The 24,913-nt window shown below is 35.7% G+C and overlaps 1 protein-coding gene across 1 annotated transcript; it reads right to left on the minus strand.

The window, feature by feature from the left end:
* Nucleotides 1–12,456: 12,456 nt before the first annotated feature.
* LOC126807886 (acetylcholine receptor subunit beta-type lev-1) lies at nucleotides 12,457–23,662 on the minus strand. The gene is made up of 6 exons (XM_050532755.2): nucleotides 22,710–23,662; nucleotides 18,389–18,528; nucleotides 16,490–16,534; nucleotides 15,690–15,799; nucleotides 14,460–14,995; nucleotides 12,457–13,482 (listed from the first exon to the last, which is right to left on the minus strand). The coding sequence occupies exons 1-6, from the start codon at nucleotides 22,768–22,770 to the stop codon at nucleotides 13,064–13,066; spliced, it is 1,311 nt and encodes a 436-aa protein (XP_050388712.2). The 5' UTR covers nucleotides 22,771–23,662; the 3' UTR covers nucleotides 12,457–13,063.
* Nucleotides 23,663–24,913: the final 1,251 nt, after the last annotated feature.

Genomic DNA, 24,913 nt, shown 5'->3' on the forward strand with positions numbered 1-24,913 from the left:
ACCTCTTTTAAAACAAACTGACGGCTAACACTAGATAATGTACTTAAGAGATGTTCTAACCGATGGCTTTTGATTTTAAACTAGATAAAACATAATATCGTGCAGTAAAACATGCCATCCACATATATGTGTGTTACATACAGATGTGATCATGTGATCTGTTTAAAAAAAGGAGCGGCTTATTTAAAAGCTGATGACGAAGCACCATTCCTTTGTTCAATGCCAATCTTTCAGTCTTTCGCGTGGTGGGTCCCCTTTGGACCGATATACTAAAACTTAATCTGGAACTATTTAAAATATGTCTATGAACTTTTGTAAACTTTTGCATTGACCTGAATTCATCTAAAATGCAAATGACTTGCGAAATACACAATTGTCATTGGTTTTCTAGGTCTTGCATGAAATGGAAATTCACCGAACATGCAAATAATTTGTGACATACACTCCCTCATTGGTTCTGTTAGATGAACTTTATGCCGTCTGAACCGTATATGTAAATGACTTTGTTTCTGTGGTATATAACCACGAATCCATAAGACCTTCTTACCATTTTTCAAACTTGTTAAAATCATTTACCGATTATTTGTAGATATTTTTTTTAATTTGATGGAAAGTTTGCTTCTGTAGTCAGATGTTTGAAATTTGAACAATATTTCATCTGCTGATAGTTTTATATTTAATGAAAGGTTTTAATAAAATGTGGTGGTATGATGAATCTGTTCCAATATTTGAATTATGAAAATAGTATGACCAAGTTTCCATGACCGAAATATGTTCTTTATATAAATGGGTTTTATTTTCGTTACACAGTATTTTAGATTCGATTTATATATTATAGCGGTGGTCACAGTTATCTTGTATGGAGTTATGACATGTTTTAGCACCATGTAATTTAATATCTTTGAGAACTAAAGAAAATGTCTTCTGTAAAGGCAATTTGGTGACTATGTTTAATTAACTCCAGTATTTTAGTTGTGACATATGTTTTAATCATCAAAATAAAAGTCAAGCACCTTGGTGTCATTTGATATTCTTGAGAACCAAAGAATATGTCTTTGGCGTGGGAAAGTTTGGCATGTGTTATATAACCAGTGTCTTAGCTGTGTCAGATGGTTTAGCTATCAAATTACAAGGCAACACGACTTTGGTGTCATCTGATATTCTTGAGAATTGAAGAATGCGTCTGTTGCGTGGCAAAGTTTGACAGGCGTTTTTATTGCCAGTGCCTTAGCTGTGCCAGATGTTTAAAATGTTTTCAAAGTATTTGCTTTTTTTGACAAAAGATTTTGGACAAAGAAAATTTGACTTTGCTTAAGTAAATCCGTCTTAATAAATGATGACTCCCAACACACACACGCATGCACAAACACACACTCGGTTCCCAACATGCACACATACACAGATTCGCCAACCACACTCATAGGCTGCCACACCCACACACAACCCTCCTAACACACACACAGTGCTCAACATGCACACATACACAGACACACCCACTACACTCGTGGACTGCCACACTTACACACAACCCTCCCACCACACACGCTCTAATTGACTGGGACACCGACACACAATCACCCACAAATCATCTTAACTGTCAAATATAGAGAATGTAATTCAATGTTAAAAAAACGTACTTACCTATACGTGGCACGAATTATATACCCGTCAAAAAATGTACACATTTCCCAGCGCTTGGAAATATATGACACCATACTATAACAGATGTGCTTTAACTTTTTTCCTTTAACTTAAAGCCTGATTACCTCCCTTTACACCAGAACTCTTAGAAAGAGCCCCAACATATGCTGCTTCAAGGAGCGCAACAGTTTTTTGTATAATACATACACCATCCTACCGGTACCCATTTACAGCTGGGTAGACTGGAAATACAGGGATAAAGTGTCTTATTCAAGGACACAAGAACTCGGCGCACAATTCGGGCTCGAACCTGCAACCATTCGGTCACAAATCCTACTCTCCAACCATTGCGCCAAGTTTTATGTTACTCGAGGTTAGTACAACCCCAACTTACCAACTTACTTGAATAAGGATGTTTCTATTCTAGTATTTGAAATATATATATATTTAAGAAAAACAAAAGTGGTTAGCTCTTTGAAAACAAGGCTGACATTGCATTATGTACTTAACAAGATGTTTTAACTGATGTTTTTATCGTGTCGTGGGTGATCATTTGAATGATATACTTAAAATATATGTGACCTATTTGAATATGTCAATATGAACTGTATATTCATACTCGACAGCTCCCATGCACACACACCCACACACTGCCATACCAACGCACAGATGTTGGCACAGCATTTTTACAGTGAAATATAGAGGACGTAATTCTAATTGAGCAAAATGTAATAACTTTTGCTTTCTTTTCTATCGTCGTTTTACAGGTCGAATATATTTCCTCAAATACATACATATACATTTACGGGACGGAACAATGTATGCTGAACCCAACATGTAACACTCATCTAGAGTGTCTACCGGTGGTATAATCATGTTATAAGGGAGCACGAATCTTTACCAAATGACCCCACTACAACACATGGCGCGAATTATATCGTTTAAAATTACCCGTCACAAAATTTACACATTTGTCTTTGCTTTGAAAAATCTAACCAATCATAAACATGTATCCTACACGCATTATACGAATTATATGTTATCTCTTGAAATATGTAACCAATCATACATTTTTCTTGTAAATATGAATAAATCAATCAATAAATAAAATATACAAATTAGTTCAAGTCGGCAATTAGTATAATTCAAAAAGTTAGATGCCTTTCAGGACTTACATACTTAATTGATGATGACAGGTAGATTACAGATTTGCTTAAACGTAACATAGTTCGTATCACCAAATCGACTAATGATGGCACACACCCCTTTCACACACACCAATCAACCAAAATATACAGCCTCACAAACACCCACCCACATCGCAGTGCACTTATTCACACATTATTTGTACATGTCAATCCCTTTGGCTGTATTACATTTTAACATATTCAATATCACAACAGCGTTAGCATGCGGAATATTAACTAATATAAGTTGCGTTGAATTAACGAGTAAATTGTTAATTAATCTATTCTTTCATACAAAATAGTCTGAATTTTAATGTATTGATATCTTTAAAAGGTGGTCGGGTATCCGATCATTTACATCACCAGATACTATAGATTTCCATTGGTTCAAGCGAATTATTATTCGTTAACTCTTAACTGACTCATGGTGCCATTACCGTTCAGTGCGAATTATTAGTACCATTACCGTTCAGTGCCAATGATATGTCAATGTGTAGATGTTCTGCTAATGACGGATTACCGTCCATATTGAAGGACAGTGGTGCAGATGTTATTGAGGGTATATATTGTGATGGTTTTGTGTTAGAACGTCATAGAAATAGGCCTACGCATTATGTGGTTGTAATTTTGTAGTCTAGATAATTAAAAAGTATTCACGATGAATGATTTTTAGTTAAACAATAAATGGAAACCACCATTACAGAAACCCCACTGGCTTCCAGTTCGATCGAGGAATCAATTTAAAAGCCTTGTAAATGTTTTAATTCGATTTCTTCTTACACCGTACCCGAGTATTTAAAAGAACTTTGCTTTCTATGCTCCCCGCAGTTCCAACCTGTGTACTTCAGGTGATGGCAGCTTATTGAGGATTTCGAAATATAATACGCTTTCTGGTGAATATGTTTTTAATGTCAGTGCCGCTAAGATATGGAATTATTTTTCTCTTCTATCCAGGGCTTTAACATTCACCTAAAAGCATATTTATTTCAAAAATGTTTTTGAACGGTTTTGTTGCGAATGCTCTTAGAAACAGTCATGTGTAATGAAGCTCTATAAACATCGAACAATAATAATACTAATGATATACACCACATTTCCATGAAATATCTGAATTAGAGTATTTGGCACAGTAATCTATGAAAATACCATTAAATCGAGATCATTTTATCCATTTACATGAAGGGTCTATCAACAGCTGTCTTTTTGTTTTAAATGAGATGACTTTGAAATGCATATCTATATTTTAACACTATTGATCATTATGACGTTGTTGTTTTTAATAAAGTCAAACCTCTTAGACACTTATGAGACAACAATAATTCTGATGTAGCTTAAATCTGAAAAATGTGATTGACGAGGGTTTTGCTTTTTTCACTGTAACGGAAATGGTAGAGCAAGTTTGTCCACAGTGCTGATCGACCATAGAATTTGTATCTGACCGGGATCAATTTCCACGACTAAATCACAAAAACATACAGGAAGAGAAATCTACCACGATAATTGGTTTTATTGCTTATCTTTTGTAGTCACCGCTGCAGTTTACGTGATCAACTAACATTTTTTTCAATTTCAATTCTGTAATAAGACTTAGTCTGTGTCGTTTTACTAGTAACGGTGTGTGGATTCGGAGGAATAACAAACTAACACAATATATATTTTCAAAGATATCTTTATATTATTCTATACATTACAGTCACAGAAATATAATGATATTGGAATATAGACAATATGCCAATCATAACACTAGATTTTGAACCCTATTTCTTAAACCAATGACGTTCTATCATCTCGGTCATTTCCGAACCAGTGAGTGTACGTGAAGTAACGACAGAGCAGAACCTGCGGTTGAACCTGTTAAATGCAAAAATAGACTCGATCGTAAACGAACACAAGCTTAAAATGCAGATTCTTCGCCAACAAGTCATTGAAAGATAACAAAGTCCGTTACGAAACCCCTTGAAAAAAACCCTATCTAATACTAATAGGTATCAAACTTGACGAAACCAACAAATAACAAAAACACTTTCCCATTCTGTATTCTTTGTGATGTTTTCGAAATATATATTATTTTTAATTTAATTTTTTTAAATCGATGATCATTTGTGTTTCAACATTTTAACGACTTCTTTCTTTGTATATTTGTTGATTTACCACTGAAAACCTCACAAACTGTGATATTTTGACTACTTTTAAATCACAGCTGAAGACTCACTTATTTCGAGAATGCAATGAGAATTGAACTCTCTGTTCACTGTGTATATAACTGTTGTCTCATTGCGCTTTTAGCGTACTTTTGGATGGATTAGGTGCTCTACAAATGTACATTATTATCATTATATTTCTGTGACTGTAATGTATAGAATAATATAAAGATATCTTTGAAAATATATATTGTGTTAGTTTGTTATACCTCCGAATCCACACACTGTTACTAGTAAAACGACACAGACTAAGTGTCTGTCGCACTTTCTCTCGTCTTATTACAGAATTGAAATGGAAAAAAATGTTAGTAGATCACGTAAACTGCAGCGGTGACTACAAAAGATAAGTAATAAAACCAATTATCGTGGTAGATTTCTATTCCTGTATGTTTTTGTGATTTAGTCGTGGAAATTGATCCCGGTCAGATACAAATTCTATGGTCGATCAGCACTGTGGACAAACTTGCTCTACCATTTCCGTTACAGTGAAAAAAGCAAAACCCTCGTCAATCACATTTTTCAGATTTAAGCTACATAAGTGTCTAAGAGGTTTGACTTTATTAAAAACAACAACGTCATAATGATCAATAGTGTTAAAATATAGATATGCATTTCAAAGTCATCTCATTTAAAACAAAAAGACAGCTGTTGATAGACCCTTCATGTAAATGGATAAAATGATCTCGATTTAATGGTATTTTCATAGATTACTGTGCCAAATACTCTAATTCAGATATTTCATGGAAATGTGGTGTATATCATTAGTATTATTATTGTTCGATGTTTATAGAGCTTCATTACACATGACTGTTTCTAAGAGCATTCGCAACAAAACCGTTCAAAAACATTTTTGAAATAAATATGCTTTTAGGTGAATGTTAAAGCCCTGGATGGAAGAGAAAGATAATTCCATATCTTAGCGGCACTGACATTAAAAACATATTCACCAGAAAGCGTATTATATTTCGAAATCCTCAATAAGCTGCCATCACCTGAAGTACACAGGTTGGAACTGCGGGGAGCATAGAAAGCAAAGTTCTTTTAAATACTCGGGTACGGTGTCAGAAGAAATCGAATTAACACATTTACAAGGCTTTCAAATTGATTCCTCGCTCGAACTGGAAGCCAGTGGGGTTTCTGTAATGGTGGTTTCCATTTATTGTTTAACTAAAAATCATTCATCGTGAATACTTTTTAATTATCTAGACTACAAAATTACAACCACATAATGCGTAGGCCTATTTCTATGACGTTCTAACACAAAACCATCACAATATATACCCTCAATAACATCTGCACCACTGTCCTTCAATATGGACGGTAATCCGTCATTAGCAGAACATCTACACATTGGCACTGAACGGTAATGGTACTAATAATTCGCACTGAACGGTAATGGCACCATGAGTCAGTTAGGAGTTAACGAATAATAATTCGCTTGAACCAATGGAAATCTATAGTATCTGGTGATGTAAATGATCGGATACCCGACCACCTTTTAAAGATATCAATACATTAAAATTCAGACTATTTTGTATGAAAGAATAGATTAATTAACAATTTACTCGTTAATTCAACGCAACTTATATTAGTTAATATTCCGCATGCTAACGCTGTTGTGATATTGAATATGTTAAAATGTAATACAGCCAAAGGGATTGACATGTACAAATAATGTGTGAATAAGTGCACTGCGATGTGGGTGGGTGTTTGTGAGGCTGTATATTTTGGTTGATTGGTGTGTGTGAAAGGGGTGTGTGCCATCATTAGTCGATTTGGTGATACGAACTATGTTACGTTTAAGCAAATCTGTAATCTACCTGTCATCATCAATTAAGTATGTAAGTCCTGAAAGGCATCTAACTTTTTGAATTATACTAATTGCCGACTTGAACTAATTTGTATATTTTATTTATTGATTGATTTATTCATATTTACAAGAAAAATGTATGATTGGTTACATATTTCAAGAGATAACATATAATTCGTATAATGCGTGTAGGATACATGTTTATGATTGGTTAGATTTTTCAAAGCAAAGACAAATGTGTAAATTTTGTGACGGGTAATTTTAAACGATATAATTCGCGCCATGTGTTGTAGTGGGGTCATTTGGTAAAGATTCGTGCTCCCTTATAACATGATTATACCACCGGTAGACACTCTAGATGAGTGTTACATGTTGGGTTCAGCATACATTGTTCCGTCCCGTAAATGTATATGTATGTATTTGAGGAAATATATTCGACCTGTAAAACGACGATAGAAAAGAAAGCAAAAGTTATTACATTTTGCTCAATTAGAATTACGTCCTCTATATTTCACTGTAAAAATGCTGTGCCAACATCTGTGCGTTGGTATGGCAGTGTGTGGGTGTGTGTGCATGGGAGCTGTCGAGTATGAATATACAGTTCATATTGACATATTCAAATAGGTCACATATATTTTAAGTATATCATTCAAATGATCACCCACGACACGATAAAAACATCAGTTAAAACATTTTGTTAAGTACATAATGCAATGTCAGCCTTGTTTTCAAAGAGCTAACCACTTTTGTTTTTCTTAAATATATATATATTTCAAATACTAGAATAGAAACATCCTTATTCAAGTAAGTTGGTAAGTTGGGGTTGTACTAACCCCGAGTAACATAAAACTTGGCGCAATGGTTGGAGAGTAGGATTTGTGACCGAATGGTTGCAGGTTCGAGCCCGAATTGTGCGCCGAGTTCTTGTGTCCTTGAATAAGACACTTTATCCCTGTATTTCTAGTCTACCCAGCTGTAAATGGGTACCGGTAGGATGGTGTATGTATTATACAAAAAACTGTTGCGCTCCTTGAAGCAGCATATGTTGGGGCTCTTTCTAAGAGTTCTGGTGTAAAGGGAGGTAATCAGGCTTTAAGTTAAAGGAAAAAAGTTAAAGCACATCTGTTATTGTATGGTGTCATATATTTCCAAGCGCTGGGAAATGTGTACATTTTATGACGGGTATATAATTCGTGCCACGTATAGGTAAGTACGTTTTTTTAACATTGAATTACATTCTCTATATTTGACAGTTAAGATGATTTGTGGGTGATTGTGTGTCGGTGTCCCAGTCAATTAGAGCGTATGTGGTGGGAGGGTTGTGTGTAAGTGTGGCAGTCCATGAGTGTAGTGGGTGTGTCTGTGTATGTGTGCATGTTGAGCACTGTGTGTGTGTTAGGAGGGTTGTGTGTGGGTGTGGCAGCCTATGAGTGTGGTTGGCGAATCTGTGTATGTGTGCATGTTTGGAACCGAGTGTGTGTTTGTGCATGCGTGTGTGTGTTGGGAGTCATCATTTATTAAGATGGATTTACTTAAGCAAAATCAAATTTTCTTTGTCCAAAATCTTTTGTCAAAAAAAGCAAATACTTTGAAAACATTTTAAACATCTGGCACAGCTAAGGCACTGGCAATAAAAACGCCTGTCAAACTTTGCCACGCAACAGACGCATTCTTCAATTCTCAAGAATATCAGATGACACCAAAGTCGTGTTGCCTTGTAATTTGATAGCTAAACCATCTGACACAGCTAAGACACTGGTTATATAACACATGCCAAACTTTCCCACGCCAAAGACATATTCTTTGGTTCTCAAGAATATCAAATGACACCAAGGTGCTTGACTTTTATTTTGATGATTAAAACATATGTCACAACTAAAATACTGGAGTTAATTAAACATAGTCACCAAATTGCCTTTACAGAAGACATTTTCTTTAGTTCTCAAAGATATTAAATTACATGGTGCTAAAACATGTCATAACTCCATACAAGATAACTGTGACCACCGCTATAATATATAAATCGAATCTAAAATACTGTGTAACGAAAATAAAACCCATTTATATAAAGAACATATTTCGGTCATGGAAACTTGGTCATACAATTTTCATAATTCAAATATTGGAACAGATTCATCATACCACCACATTTTATTAAAACCTTTCATTAAATATAAAACTATCAGCAGATGAAATATTGTTCAAATTTCAAACATCTGACTACAGAAGCAAACTTTCCATCAAATTGAAAAAAAAATATCTATAAATAATCGGTAAATGATTTTAACAAATTAAAATAAATCATATGTACATCACTTATTGAAAAAAAAACAACTAATGAATGAAAAATCTATAAGGATAGAAGGGATTCCTTTGATACACAAGTTTGAAAAATGGTAAGAAGGTCTTATGGATTCGTGGTTATATACATATACGGTTCAGACGGCATAAAGTTCATCTAACAGAACCAATGAGGGAGTGTATGTCACAAATTATTTGCATGTTCGGTGAATTTCCATTTCATGCAAGACCTAGAAAACCAATGACAATTGTGTATTTCGCAAGTCATTTGCATTTTAGATGAATTCAGGTCAATGCAAAAGTTTACAAAAGTTCATAGACATATTTTAAATAGTTCCAGATTAAGTTTTAGTATATCGGTCCAAAGGGGACCCACCACGCGAAAGACTGAAAGATTGGCATTGAACAAAGGAATGGTGCTTCGTCATCAGCTTTTAAATAAGCCGCTCCTTTTTTTAAACAGATCACATGATCACATCTGTATGTAACACACATATATGTGGATGGAATGTTTTACTGCACGATATTATGTTTTATCTAGTTTAAAATGAAAAGCCATCGGTTAGAACATCTCTTAAGTACATTATCTAGTGTTAGCCGTCAGTTTGTTTTAAAAGAGGTCACCTCTTATATTTTTTGTTAAATATATTTCAAAGGCTAAAATAAAAAAATAAAAATCTTACTGAAGTATGTCGGTTTTAACTAACCTTAATCAATATAAAACACTATAATTAATTCGCATATTAATTAATACGTTAATTACTACAATTATCTGGTCATTTTTGTTTTTTTAAAGCCATTTTCTTACGCGTCAACAGCATAGAGATTGTAATTTTTTAACAACTCGGCAAAAAGAAAAAAATAATAAAAATAACTGGTCTAGAAGGAATATAGAGGTTATTGGCATATTTAAAAAGGTCCATTGCATTTTTTAGAATATCGGTCAAAAGTTCACCTACTACCCCGAAAAACATCTGTTAAATACATAATGTAATATTAATATTATTAACCTGGTTTTTAAAGAACTAACCACTTTCATTTTTCTTAAATAAATTTCAAATGCTAAAATAAAAACATTTAAGTAAGTTAGGGTTAGACTAACCTAAATTAATATAAAACAATTAATATACTAATTAACATATTAATTAATACGATAATGACTACAATTATCATTTTAAAACATTTCTCATACCTTAACGATGTACAGCTTGTAATTATTTAAACAAGTACACGAGTTTAATTAACCGCAATTAATATAAACAATTAATATACTAATTAACATATTACTTAATACTACTTTTACTTTTAAAACATTTTCTCATCTGTTAACGACATACAGCTTGTAATCTTTTAACAAGTACGTGAGTTTAATTAACCTCGATTAATATAAAACAATTAATATACTAATTCGCACATTAATTAATACGTTAATTACTACAATTATCTAGTCATTTTTGTTTTTTTAAGGCCATTTTCTTACGCGTTAACAGCATACAGCTTGTAGTTTTTTTAACAACTCGGCAAAAAAAAACCCCAAAAAACTGGCATAGAAGGAATATAGGTTATTGGTTGATTTAAAAAGGTTCATGGCATTTTTTAGAATATCGGTCAAAAGTTCACCTACTACCCCGAAAAACATCTGTTAAATACATAATGTAATATTAATATTATTAACCTGGTTTTTAAAGAACTAACCACTTTTATTTTTCTTAAATATATTTCAAATGCTAAAATAAAAACATTTAAGTACGTTAGGGTTAGACTAACCTAAATTAATATAAAACAATTAATATACTAATTAACATATTAATTAATGCGATAATGACTACAATTATCATTTTAAAACATTTCTCATATCTTAACGATGTACAATTTATATTTTTTAAAACAAGTACACGAGTTTGATTAACCTCAATTAATATAAACAATTAATATACTAATTAATATATTACTTAATACTACAAATGACTACAATTATTTGATTGGTGAGATCTGAGAATATCCAAGTTCCAAAATATTAATCTAGTCCCTATTAGTCAGTATGGACGTTAAAACTCGTTTCATTTCTCTTATTTAAAACCAAATTCTGGTCATGAAATTCAAAAGATCAAATTGAGAACTACCGCCAGACCAGTAAATAATTTCACCAAATTTAAATAAATAAAAATAAATTTAAAAAAAAAATAAATGAATTAATGAAAAAAAAAGAATTAATGAAAAAAAAAGAATAAATGAAAAAAAAAGAAAATGTGAAGAAAAAAATTAATGAAAAGAAATTAATTAATAAAACAAAATAAAGAAAAAAATAACTGAATTATGAATAATTCATGAAAAGAAATTCATGAAAAAGAATTCATGAAAAAAAAAAGTAATTAGATTATGAATAATTAGATTATAAATAATCAACTAAATGAGGAAATAACAAGACTAAATGAACAAATACAATTAACAAATACAATTAACAAATACAATTAGCAAATACAATTAACAAATACAATTAACAAATACAATTAACAAATACAATTAACTATACAATTGACGGGAATGTCTTTTAGGACATGTTTTGGTCTTTGGGTTGAAGCGACGACGAAAAAGACGTTGGGGCGTGGCGAGGCGGGGCCCATGCGCGGTACAAATAAAACATTTTGTTTCACACCAACAATAATACATTGACGAAAACGATGACCACAGCGTTCGCGGCGCGCGGGCGGGCTGGGCTGGGCGGACGGTGCGCGGTTTCGAGGTGAACTACGCACGCTCATTACGGTGACCCCCCCCCCCCCCTATCCACAATTCAAATTTAAACTCACAACTTCATATTACCTAGTTGCGACGGGTTTCATTCGGCACTACAATTAACCGTTAACACCCACCCCTTTAAAAAAAAAGGCGGACAACATTACAAACACACACACCCAACAATTCAAATTTAAACGGACAAGGTGTTCATATTACGTCATTGTCACGTGATTCTATCGTAACTAGGGTCAACAACCACGCCCATAAGACGTTGCTAAGGTAAACAAAACAGGGGAAGATAACCCCTACCGGAAATACCCCTTTAACTACTGTATATTACTACTTATGCCCGTCTTCATTAGCCCAGGTTAGGAGCAGAACCGTAGGACGTTAAACCCCATTTCATTTCATTTCTTTCGCTTTGCCGCATAAAGCAAGCAGATTCTTTTCCCACGGCTATTTTGTTCTGTCCGCAATGATGTTACCAAACAACAATTGGCTGGACTTCCAGTTTTAACTTGATTATATTAAGTTGTAAGATGGTTCAATCTGCTGAGTAAATAAATATAATACGACATTAGAAATAAAACCCTTTACTTGAAACAACAAAGTAAGTTAATACCCCTAATAACAGTATAAGTTGTGGTTAGTATATCTATTACATCAAACTAACATTTTTAATGTTTAAAATATCAAAATTTAAAGGCGCCTTCTGGAAGATTAGATAAAGAGTTGGCAGTTCTCGCTATAATATTAAAAATAGATATCGTAAATGGAATATGCTGAAAATTTCAATCACATTTCTCCACTTTGAACCGAGATCCCAAAGTCTTGATTACCCATTTTTACGTTTAATTATTTTTAAAAAAAATGTATTCCAATCCGCTAAATATCGCAAGCTAGCGCTGGCATCGAAAGTTGATTATGGGCATGGATAAGTTAATTAATGTCTAATTATTAAAATAATTTAGATAACATTTCGGGCCTAAAGAAAGAACTGCAATAGGCAGATTTAGCTTTTGAATAATGTATGTTTAACAAAATGTCTAGATGGATCTAAAGGTGTTATCAGCGTGATCCTCCCAATAGATTCACTGTAGTGTCTTTGTATTATTTCACAAAATATTACAATTTAACAGATTGGGTGGATGAATTGAGCTCGAGAGATTACCTATCGTGGATTTTCACGTTGCGACAACAGTTAAAAATCCAATTGTTATCACTGTAATAATAATTAGGTAAAACCACAAAAAGAAAATATCCAATATTTTAGAAATGTCTTTCCACGTGTATGTCTCCTCTTCTACATCATCCTTTTCCTCAGACGTTTTCCGCTTAGAGTCAGTTTTCCTCTCAGAATCTCTATTTCTAAGCCCCTGTCTGAGACCAGACACATCACCGTTGGTGTTTGGCTGAATAGCCGTAACCTTTGACCTTCGTTTGCAGCCTTTGTAACAGACGAGCCGACCGACGATGTTTTTGGATAGAAACATCAGCCAAGCGGGAATCCGCTCGTTCTCGTCCCGGAAGTACAGGTCAAGCACTACCGTACTCAGAAATACAGACACGGCTCCCAATATCAGCACTGAAGTAAAATACACAACTGAAAAGATAAAATAATGAATAAAAATTTAGTTGTCACGGTTAATGTGATACACCACGTGACTTACAGTCAATTGAGTTGATAATGACGTGGGAGCAAAAGGGAAGAAATGAAATAAAACATCCTACTTTTCTGTACCAACTGGGCTAATCAAGACGAGGCAAAAGAAGAAAGCGAATCAATTACAGGAGCTTACTGGACCCTTATTCCATTTCTTAATGTATGTGTGCCCCTAGAAGCATCCCATTGTTAGACACTCAAAAAATCAACATACGTAAATGAATCAACTGTTTCCCTGGACACGGACGCCGGAGACCAAAACAGTACTGTAACGGTCAAGAAACAGCTAAATGTTTTAAAATTTATATTTCTTCCTACAGTTGCAATTAAGAACAGATTGATAGCATTCTTAGTCCACAAATTGTGCTCCGATCTCTCAGCAGAATTATATTGAAATCTGAAGACTCAGCTGAGTAAGCAATATAATGTACTGGGGTTCAGTAACCGATTAACAATTAACCCAGGGCCTTAGCGATTTACTATCAGTTATTTATATTTACTAGGGTTGCGTGTACGTTGCGGTTGATTTCTACGTTGCGGTTGATTTCTACGTTTTATATTTCAATATTCAACTGTCAGGAGTTCTTTTACGGGCGCACCAACGGCCCATGCTCGGTTCCCAGAGGAGAGAGAGAGAGCTTGGTCATTTCGGCATTTCTGGAGTAACATGATTCAATTTTATTTTAATATTTCGCATGCGCGTATGGATCTTTAGCAGTTCGAGGAAACGAGGTTGAACCGAAGACCGTACTAGCATGGAATCGAAACCACGTCACTTGAACCAACGGAAAACCTTATGATCTAAAGTACAGGTGTTAAACCATTGGTTCCTGCCAACAGTCCACAAACTAATTGCCAGAAAAAATGGATTGTGAATTACTGATAGTTAATAAAATAGCTAGCTACTGAAGACTTACCTATGATGGATGTGTTAATGGAGGTGGATGGTATTTTATCAGCTACAAGAGTCAACAGCACCATAAAGGACAAAAGGACGGTCAGTGAGTAACCCATCTTTTCCCCGGACTCGGCAGGTAAAGCAAACACTAAGGCGGTGAGGATAGAGTTGACAATAACTGGTAATAGGATGTTCAGCCAGTAATATTCTGATCTTCGTTTCAGATTAAAATGAAATATAATCTGACTATAATCATCATTTTTGATGTCGGTTCTCTGTACAATGGTAAAATAGTTGGATACAAGATCCCACTCGCCATTAGGGACATATAGTCCCGTGTTTATCCCGTTGCCTAATTCGGAAATGTTCAATTCTCGGAGATTGTATCCCCAGCTTTGTAAAGTAATGAAACATTCCTGGGTGTCGAATGGGTAGTATGAGATGTCGGCTTCACAGTTGACTTCATAGATTCCTGGAGGATCCCAGACAACTCGACCAGTATTTGCAATCCTTAAAGGAGAATACTCATCTTGAATTATTTCAAAATTGTCCACACTGAAATGAAATGAAACGTGCACATTTAGTTTCAATTTTCTCCATTCTGTGAGTATAATTACCGTAAAAATACGCGTGACACCCCCTTATCCAGATTTTCCTTGCATTCTACATTATGCTCTGGTTTGTACCTAATCGCTCTAGCCCAGGGGCGGACCGGACATCGGGCTAATTTTGAAATGCTTTTGTACTGACACAGATAGGCATAGATAAGATTCGTCCTCGCGTGACCCGAATGCTTCACACCTAATTTGAAATTTAAAAAAATCCGTTAAAACTGTACCTTCTATCCCGTTAACACGTTTTCGACAAGAGGGGACCGGGCTAACTCTGGGACGGAAGGTCGCGGACTGCTGAATATGGATCGGGTTCGTCATCTTATGACCCTAATGCTTCGCACCAAATTTGGAAAAAATACGCACACACACTAGCTGTGTCGTGAAAAGCTCACAAGAAATACCATATACAGCAGCTTTCCTTAAGGGTACCAAATTTGATAAAGATGAAGGATCCTTCAAGAAATTTGATCCCTTCGGGAAAAGGGGGGGGGGGGGTAACTCTGGAATGGAAAGTCACAGAGTTCTTTACACCATATTTAAAACTGCAGTTTGGTTCACCCGCCAATGATGCATTTGAGTATTTCTGTCGTTTCGCTCACTATTTGATAAAATTTAAAAGAATATGCTATACTAACGAATTGCTGACTATAAGTGCTGGACGCCATACTTCTGTATCCAAAGCAAAAATAAAACCAACATCTCCATAAGTTGTCTGATCCCAGGATAACCGACTGTCATACCATTGCTGTATAATAATATGAAATGAAATGAAATGGGGTTTAACGTCCTACTGTTCTGCTCCTATATTGGGCTAATGAAGACGGGCATACGCCATACAGTGTGCTATGAGGGAAATTTTGCCCGGGCAGCGGCAATATCGCCTACTCTTATATCGAATTCCAACTGCCAAGGGATCTTTTACGTGCATTCCAATGTATACACGGGACCTCGGTTTTTCGTCTCATCCAAAGGACTAGACAGCTGTCCTTGTCAGGCCTATAATAATATGACCAGGTTAAATCAAATTTAATTCATTATTCGAGTGGATTGGGCAAGTGTGGACGATATTTGCATTTTTCGGACAAAATCTTAATTTTAATGGCTTAACCCATGACACAAATGTACTGAAATAACGAAAACGAAAATATAAAACCAGCGAGAAATAATCCCCCGGCTTGAAATTTGATCAGATTAAAAGATTTTATCCAACACCTAAAGGTGACAGTGGTGTGTTTATATCACAGATTGTCCAATGCATCACCATTGATATTACCCCTCCCAAGGCTTGGGTATACCTTGGGATTCGGACTTATGATATAACTAGATGGCAGACCAGTGATGACACCACGATGCTTTAGACCATTTGGGCACCTACTGTATCATGATTATTCCTATTTCAGTGTCTTTTATCTGGAAAACAAAGATATGTTCTTACCACGGTCAGCCACCCGCTTACTTTGAAAACCTGTTCTCGGATGTCCTGAAATGAAAAATAAGTCATCCCATTTAGCTTTAAGTGTATCCCAGCTGGTCAGATGAAACGTACATCTGTTTATTTCTTCGCGCCCTGTGATTTACTATACCTGGTCTTCAAACATTAAATGGATTTTTATTATTTATGGAATCAGTGATATTTTACCGATTACCGCCAGGGTGATCTGATTACCAAGTTACACCGGAGACTCAATTTGAGACAAATACAGTAAAGCAACGATACTCCATTGGCATTTCTGGGCTCAATCCACACTAATATGTACTCAGAATGTCTCGGCATTGATCGAAATTTCAATTCTACATATCTTTGTAAATACTGAAGGAAATTGAGCCATATTTGGACTGATATTCGTTTTAGAGATATTCCCTCGGTTGTACGTGACAAAGAGTAGGGTCGCCTGTTCAACCTCGTGGGTTTTCTCCGGGTCCTCCGATTTCCTCCCACTGCTAAAGACCCTTACGCGCAAGCGAATTATTGAAATAAAATTGAACCATATGTTAGTCCCGAAATGACCTAGTTTGTGTCGAGTAGATGTTAAACCCCACCCCTCTCTCTCTCTCTTTTAGAGATTCCCCGTTAACAACAGTGTAGTGTAGTGATATGATTCACGTGGCTTAAAATGGCGCAACAGTAGCAATTCATACATATCACTGCCTAGTAACAGCCTGGCGTTCATGCAAACATGGTTTGTTCTAACATTTATATATACAGTTTATATCTACTGTGTACAAGTGACAATTCCTCTTCGGCATACACTGCCATCGTGAACTGCTGAGGGTATTTGCCACCCGTGTTCTTTCTTTGCTAACCCTACAATCCGCTAGCCCTAAACCTAAAACCTAGAATACGAAACATTTTATGTGTATGCTACGTCGCTTTATTATAATGGCGCGCTCTCTATCTTTCGAAGGTTGCGTTGAAAGCGACATGATTAATTGCAATATAACTTCCGGTGTAGCGACATTTCTGGTTTTATTAAAAATAGATGCCCAATTTATTTCATCCTTTATATCTGAAATATTTATAATTTAAAGGCTGAAGGCAATAAATTCATAAAAAAAAATACTTTAGACCTTAGTCACACTAGAGACGGAATGAACCAGAATGTCGTCGGAATGAAAATTATTTGTTTGTATATTCCTGGATATTCGAAGTGCATTCTAAATATACGAAGTGCATTCTAAAAATTCTGAGTTCATTCTGATTGCATTCCAAATATTCTGAACGAATTCGAGGGAGAATCGAAACGGCAGGCCACTACAAATCTTGCCAGAATGTCACGAATGCGCCTCGAATGAGCAGGATTGCACCACGATTGTACCTCGTTTGCTGTCGGAATCTATTCGTGTTACATTCGAGCATTCGAAGTATTTCAGCTGCGTTCTGATTGCATTCGAGGCACCTTACAATCATACTTTGGGTTGTGTTTGGGCAGAAATCGAACCACACTCACACGACATTCGAGGTGCATTCTAAAAACTCAGACCTAGATATTACTACGGTGTTAAACTATATGCATTCGAGCTGCATTAGAAAGCTAATATACAGCCGAAATGTGCAAGAATCATTCCTGGCGGGTTCGAAGCGCATTCTAAGTATTCGAACGTCTTTCGTGGTCTAATTGAAATTCCCTCCCGAATGTGGTGCGAATTTTGAGAATTCATCATTGTGGCTAGTTCTGCCTGATACCTACAGATTTCGAATAAGTGCAACGGGGCCTTTATATCTCCGCCAAACGGTGACAAGATAGCGTTATCATTTCTACCCCTCCCCCACCCCCACCAAAAAACGAAAATAATAAAAAAAAAATAGGAAAGTAAATTATACTGAATAGCTCACCATTTGACTAATAGTTAGTAGATTGAACCGAACTTCAAGTTGAACTACTGTTTTTGGTCGAACATTTAAATCGTAGGCATTTGTTGAAAATAAGTACGTTCTTAAAGCTGTTTCATTTGCCACAGAGAAACCATTAATACCTACAAATAGAGATTAAAAACAATTCTTGAAAACTCATCGTCATAGAAACAATGATTGTAATGATTTTTAACTCAATCAATGTGGCATATTTAACCCTGGTATCGAAAATTGGCACGTTCTGTAAGTATTTCTATTTAATGCCAGGTTCCCACTGTTGTGCGATGTGTTATGATAGGATTTCCCTATTGAGTCCGCGATCTGCTAGTGTAGATAGGTTCGGATATGTTTCGATACGGTAAACACGATTGCTACGACTGACCTCAATATATGATAAGACCCGATAGGATCACCATGATTACTTCTCGATTAAAACCACGATTTCAATCGAAGCACGAATCGTGATAGTGGGAACCTAGCAATCTGATTAAAATTCAGATCTATATTTTGTTTCGTTTTTTTTCATATACTTTCGATAGCCTCTACTACATGAAGGTCGCGTCAGAGGTCATACGAGCGGCTTTTGACACTATGACGTCAGACATTTGATTAACCAATCAGCATTGGAGTTTCTAGTGGGTCACAAATAGTTCCGTGCACCTTGCGGCAAACAAAAACTCGCCGTAATAGACCGTTTCATTGGCTAATCCCTCACATCATCCAGAACGCAGGTTATATAACAACTCTTCCATATCCTAGTGTAGTAAAGACAAGTAAAATGAAATTTTGAACTATACAAATCCACACGAAATAGGATCTGTGTTTTAATCAAATCTGTGGGAACGATGTTAATAATAAGATTGTTGGTTATTTTTATTACTGGGAATTCACCGATGACACACTATGTTCCCAGCCAACAGTGTAAAAAAAATACAACACAACAACACTGACTCGTAAATGCAAGCGTTCAAAATGAAATCGTTCAATTTTACCCAATTATCGGGCTGGTTTGCAAAACCTGGAACGAGATGTAACTGGTCGCAGGAAGTGCACGTGTGCAATTAACCGCAACAGGCTTTTTTACAGTCGCATCGCAGCACAAGGGCGACATAAGCTCAGTAACATGCTTTCTATATTAACACAGGAAGAATTTAATGAGATTGATAAAAACCTTACCTAGAAATATTCTTACTTTGAAAATTGATTTTATGTAATTAAATTAATTCCTTATTCAAGAGGAAACGTGATAATTGGGCATATCGGGTCACGTACAATCGTGGAATGGAACTGAGTGTGTACATCCATGCCTCGGGCTGAAGTATTTATATTCAAATTAATTATTCTGGCCTTGTAAATTATACGACCATTGATTTTGTATCGTTCTATCTATCGGGTTTTATTCCCCGACATCATCTGATTAAAATACTGATCTATATTTCGTTTCTTTTTTTTATATACTTTCGATGGCCTCTAATACATGAAGATCCGGCTAGTTGTAACGGAAGGTCGCGTCAGGGTTCATACAAGTGGCTTTTGACCCAATGACGTCAGACTGTTGATTAACCAATTAGCGTTGATGTTTTTAGTGTGTTACCCACAGTTCCGTGCACCTCACACCAAAAACTCGCCGTCACACACCGTTTCATTAGCTAATCCCTTATATCATCCAGACCGCGGGTTACATAACAACCCTTCCAGATCCTAGTGTAGTAAAGACAAGTAAAACGAAAATTTGAACTATAAAAAAAGAACTGAAATAGGATCTGTGTTTTAATCAGATTGAGAGAGATTATAAAGATTTAGGACTGGATGTTATTGATTTTCTTTACTTAAACGGGGAGCTGTGGTGGCTCAGTGAGTAAGACGTTTGCTTAATAGCCCGGAGATCCCGCGCTCGATCCCGGTGTTGACCGAGAAGGTTCATCCGGATTGTCCGGCATGGTTCCCCTTTGTTAGAGGTGTAGGGCACCGAACAATAGAGGTCCCCTTTGTTAGCGGTGTAGGGCGCAGGACATGACAAGGGCAACGTGTAGTCGTTCGGATGGGACCGAACAATAGAGGTCCCGTGTACACATTGTGCACACATTGGCGTGCATGTAAAATAATTCTTAACAGTTGGAATTTGAAATGAGAGTAGGCCATAGCACCGTAAAATTTCCATCATAGCACCCTGTAAGTCCAATCGGTGCAGGACAGTAGGAAGTTAAATCCCATTTCATTTCTCTACTTCGATTGGATTTGTTAAATATCGACTTATTATTGAAAGAAAGGGAAAGATGTATATATTTAATGTTCATGGTTTTATCTACCGGTTAATTCTCATTTCATAAACATTAGGTCGAATACTGTATAGTGTGTGTCTCCACATACTTAAAATACAGATGTGACGTCATCCTTTGATGTTGGAGTACCATTATTTCAAATAATCGTACGGGCAATGTGCCAAGCGTAACTTGGTAAAATATTGAACTCGAGTGACGTATTTCATTGCAAAGCACGTGCAAGTGTCTGTATTTTAAGTTATTTAATGGTCTGGAGCTTAAGACATTGCGTAATATATTGTAAAAACATTCGGGCCTCACGGCCCTCATGTTGTTACAATATACTACTTAATGTCTCGCTCTCGACCATTAAACAATACATAAATACCGAATACTGTATAGTGTGCGTCTCTGTATTTTTTAAATATTGGACGGAATATTGTATAGTGTGTCGTCATATACACAAGCATCGGAACGAATATTGTATAGCGTGTCTATCTATAAACATTGGATCGAATATTATATAGCGTGTCTCTAGATTTAAAATCATCGGACAGAATATTGTACGTATGTACAAACGTCATCATAATAGGAATAATAATATGTGTACAGACGTGTTCAATGTTCCCAGATTTCATATAATGTGAGTTATCTATTCATGGATATATATGTCTTTGTATTCGTGAAGGACAATTAGAAATTATTTCTTTATGATAATATCACCAAGTACAAAACATCTCTACACCCACAACAATTCCTGTACTTTTTAACACCATGTCACCCTAAATTCATTGTATGGATTACAATATCGGTCAAAAATTCTAATATGTTTTACGCCACCTTTTGGGGGCGGATTCACAATTACCAAATATACAAGTGGTATGCACTTGAAAGCAATGTTTATTATATACAATTTACACCATTTTCACACCAATCTGATTAAAAGTATTCCATATAATATGACAGTTTATTGCTCTAAAGTAATTGTCAATAATTGTTCTATTACAGACAGTTAAGTAATACAGCTTTGATATTTTGGTGGATATATTATTCCATACAACCAAATCTGAAGGGTTTTATATATGAAATATGTTGTTTATTTTGACCAAACCTGTTATTGATTCATATCTCCCTTTCATTTATAGGCCCATAGAGAAACATGTTTACTGTAAAACGTCAATTTCAATAAGCCATTTTTACCCAGTCTTTTATTCTGTATTTAGTATCCCACATTTTATTGTACACAATATTTTGTTTACGGGCGTCACACATAGACTAAATTATTCTGTACAAAACCGATCAGCAAAATACACTGTTTAATCAGGGAATTTGAAAGCGGACCTTGAGAGAAATTGGATATGAAAATGGGGCTCAACATTTTAGATTTCTGCACCAACCGGGGTATTTGAGGGAAATCGTGTGCTACGGCCTACTCTTGTTTCGATTTCAAACTACCAGCAATTGTTCAGTGTGCAGTTAATGGTAGATACAAGATCCCAGACCACCATATAGACACTTTATTTTCCCAGACCCTCCGTCCTGCATCACAGACTAGTGGGGAACAGGGAGGAACAATGTCCTATATAGTCCAATCTGGGAGTTGAGCAATAAGACCCCCTTTTACATATTGTTCCCGCTATCTACGTCACAGTTCAATAACAGGAAATTGTGTCTATCGATTGGGATGACGCCCGGGGTTCAGGTTGAGAATTATCCCCACCTCCAGCCACACACCCCCCCCCCCCAAAAAAAAAAATACCATTTGCTGTACCCCCAAACGTTGCCACATTTTCACTCATTTCCAACAGCCCTGTATCAGTTGCAAACAGACCCAGATGAATTGCCGAAGATAGGTTAAGCGCCATCCATTTAAAAGGACCGATAGAATGATATTGCCGGTTTGGTAGATCAGGGCCATTTTGGGAATGTCATGTCCATACGGAAAATTCGTGTATCTTTAAAAATTCTTTGATAGGGTTAGTGTAGGGGTGGGGGTATCCGATCTCTTCAATCACCCTGAAATATCCAGATATCTTACTTACCTTGCAGCGGCAAAGTAATAATCAGCAATGACGCAATAACCAGAAGTTCTTTTGCGGACATTTTAACTTTGAATAATATTCACAAATAATGCAAATCCTGTTTATTAATAACTCGACCATATAACGATTTTACACGTTAGAGGCCTATATTGATTTCCTGTCACGTGCTATAGTCATCATACTGTCATAATATAACGATAATCCGTTAATCTCTTTCAATTACGTCACAGCCAGAATCATTATCCTTAAAGTCTCTGAGTTATTTGACTACAGTAAACGGTATGCCTTTAAAACCATCATCAGTCCAATCGTTGCTAAAAAAAATTGATGGGCTTGTTTTTAAAACTATTAGTCGAGATATCACTTTTTAATATAAATAATAGTTTCATCTTTGTTGACGACAACTGGCAATGTTTTTGAAATACATAACACGCTTTCACAATAGTTCACCTGAACATTAAATTAATTACATTGTGAGACCAACCATATAGCCCTGAATATAATTGATTCCCATACGTATCCTTCTAAATTAATAATTAATATCACATAATAATTCAGTCACTCAATCATGAGGCCACAGAAGCATATATAATGTAATAATATACTGTAGTATAATATTCAGTTAATTTCCAATGACGAATCGACTAATCGACTCACAAACAGGTTAGATAATTGTCAGCTGGATTAGATTCCATATCACTGTCACAATAATTGAAATTTCAACAAAATTCGCACGCCAGAAACCCGAGTGTGGTTAGCTACACGAATATTTTCTACTTCAATTTTATTTCCAGTACATATCGGGAACACTCAACCAGCTACATCATAAACACTACGTCGCGTGCTGAAAAGCTTCCTCACTTGAATACACCAACTTCAAAATAAGTTTAACAAGAAGCCCAAACAGTATTCATATCTGGTATTACAGCTTAATCTAACGTTTGTTGTTAAAACTTTATAGCAGTAAATATACATGTAGCGTACTACTGTACACAGAACAGAGTAAATCACCCTTAATCACAAATACATGTAATACAAAACCCATGAGGGTCAATATTCTGGCGAGAGAATATGCACAAAACCCGTCAAGGGCACAATTCTGGTGAATCGGTACACAATAAAGTATTGATATATAATTAAATCAACATTTATTGAATACAGACAAGCCTATAATATATAAATACGAATAGTCCATTGTACCATTTATATTGTATTAAACCACTACGTCTTGGTAGGACGTTAAACCCCATTTCAAATATACTAAAGTACAGTCGATATTATATTTCTGGTGAATAGAACAATGGATAAGAAAAAAATATTAACTTAAATAAACGGGTCGACCTTTTGAAAAGAAATACTTAAATCCTATTATGGCGCAATGCAATACGTATATGAACCGTAAAGATATGCGATATCCAAATCCAACTAAATGAACCACATAATATTGTTCGTTAATTTATTTCTTTTCAGACTCGGGATTAAAAAGACATGCCAAAGAACCCGCAGTAGTATGGATAGCCCGACTGGGCTAATGAAGATGGGCATACGCCATACAGTCTTCTATATAAGGGAAATTTTGCCCGGACAGCCGCGCTACGGCAACGACCGCGAGTTTTACAAAACCTAGGATTTACGTAGTTAAAGATAAATTCTCGGGTACTAACTGGGTGATTTGATGATATATTCGGAATAAAAACATATTCAAACTAATTAATTTATCATAATTTTGCTTCAAATCCTTCTCAAAACATTGCAATTATCAGGGAATACCCGGCTAAAAAAAATCAATCAAAAGAGGTCATGTTTGTGTCACGTGACACAACGGGTGCGAAGTCGGAGGAGAATTCATTGCATACACAAGACGATGTTGCCTTTATCGCTGACTATTTATTACAAATATCGAAGCCTAATTAAATTGTCGGATAATCCACTGCCCGCGTCTTTTCCCGTGATTTTTATCTCAGAAAGTGTTGTACATCTAACTCTTCATAAAGTTTATCAACATGTACATCAAGAGCTCAATCTCCGCGTGCAAACTTCGACGCCTCGCGTGCAGACACTCCTAATCGTCGGGATGTCGATTAGGGAAACCCGTACATTTTTGTCCTATATGCGCTCCATGAGTGATTTTCAGGGAATCCAGTATTTTTCTAGTAAGATTGGATATTTCTACTTTCCATATATACCAAAATTGCCATACTTTT

The sequence above is a fragment of the Patella vulgata genome, chromosome 9 (assembly GCF_932274485.2).
Source record: "Patella vulgata chromosome 9, xgPatVulg1.2, whole genome shotgun sequence".
Classification (NCBI taxonomy): domain Eukaryota; kingdom Metazoa; phylum Mollusca; class Gastropoda; family Patellidae; genus Patella; species Patella vulgata.

Excerpts from the sequence above, each read along its gene's own strand:
- LOC126807886 (XM_050532755.2), bottom strand. The coding sequence starts at position 22,770 with ATGTCCGCAAAAGAACTTCTGGTTATTGCGTCATTGCTGATTATTACT. Across the intron at positions 18,529-22,709 it reads TATTACTTTGCCGCTGCAAG|GTATTAATGGTTTCTCTGTG; the intron begins GTAAGTAAGATA and ends CTCTATTTGTAG. Across the intron at positions 16,535-18,388 it reads TACTAACTATTAGTCAAATG|GACATCCGAGAACAGGTTTT; the intron begins GTGAGCTATTCA and ends TTTTCATTTCAG.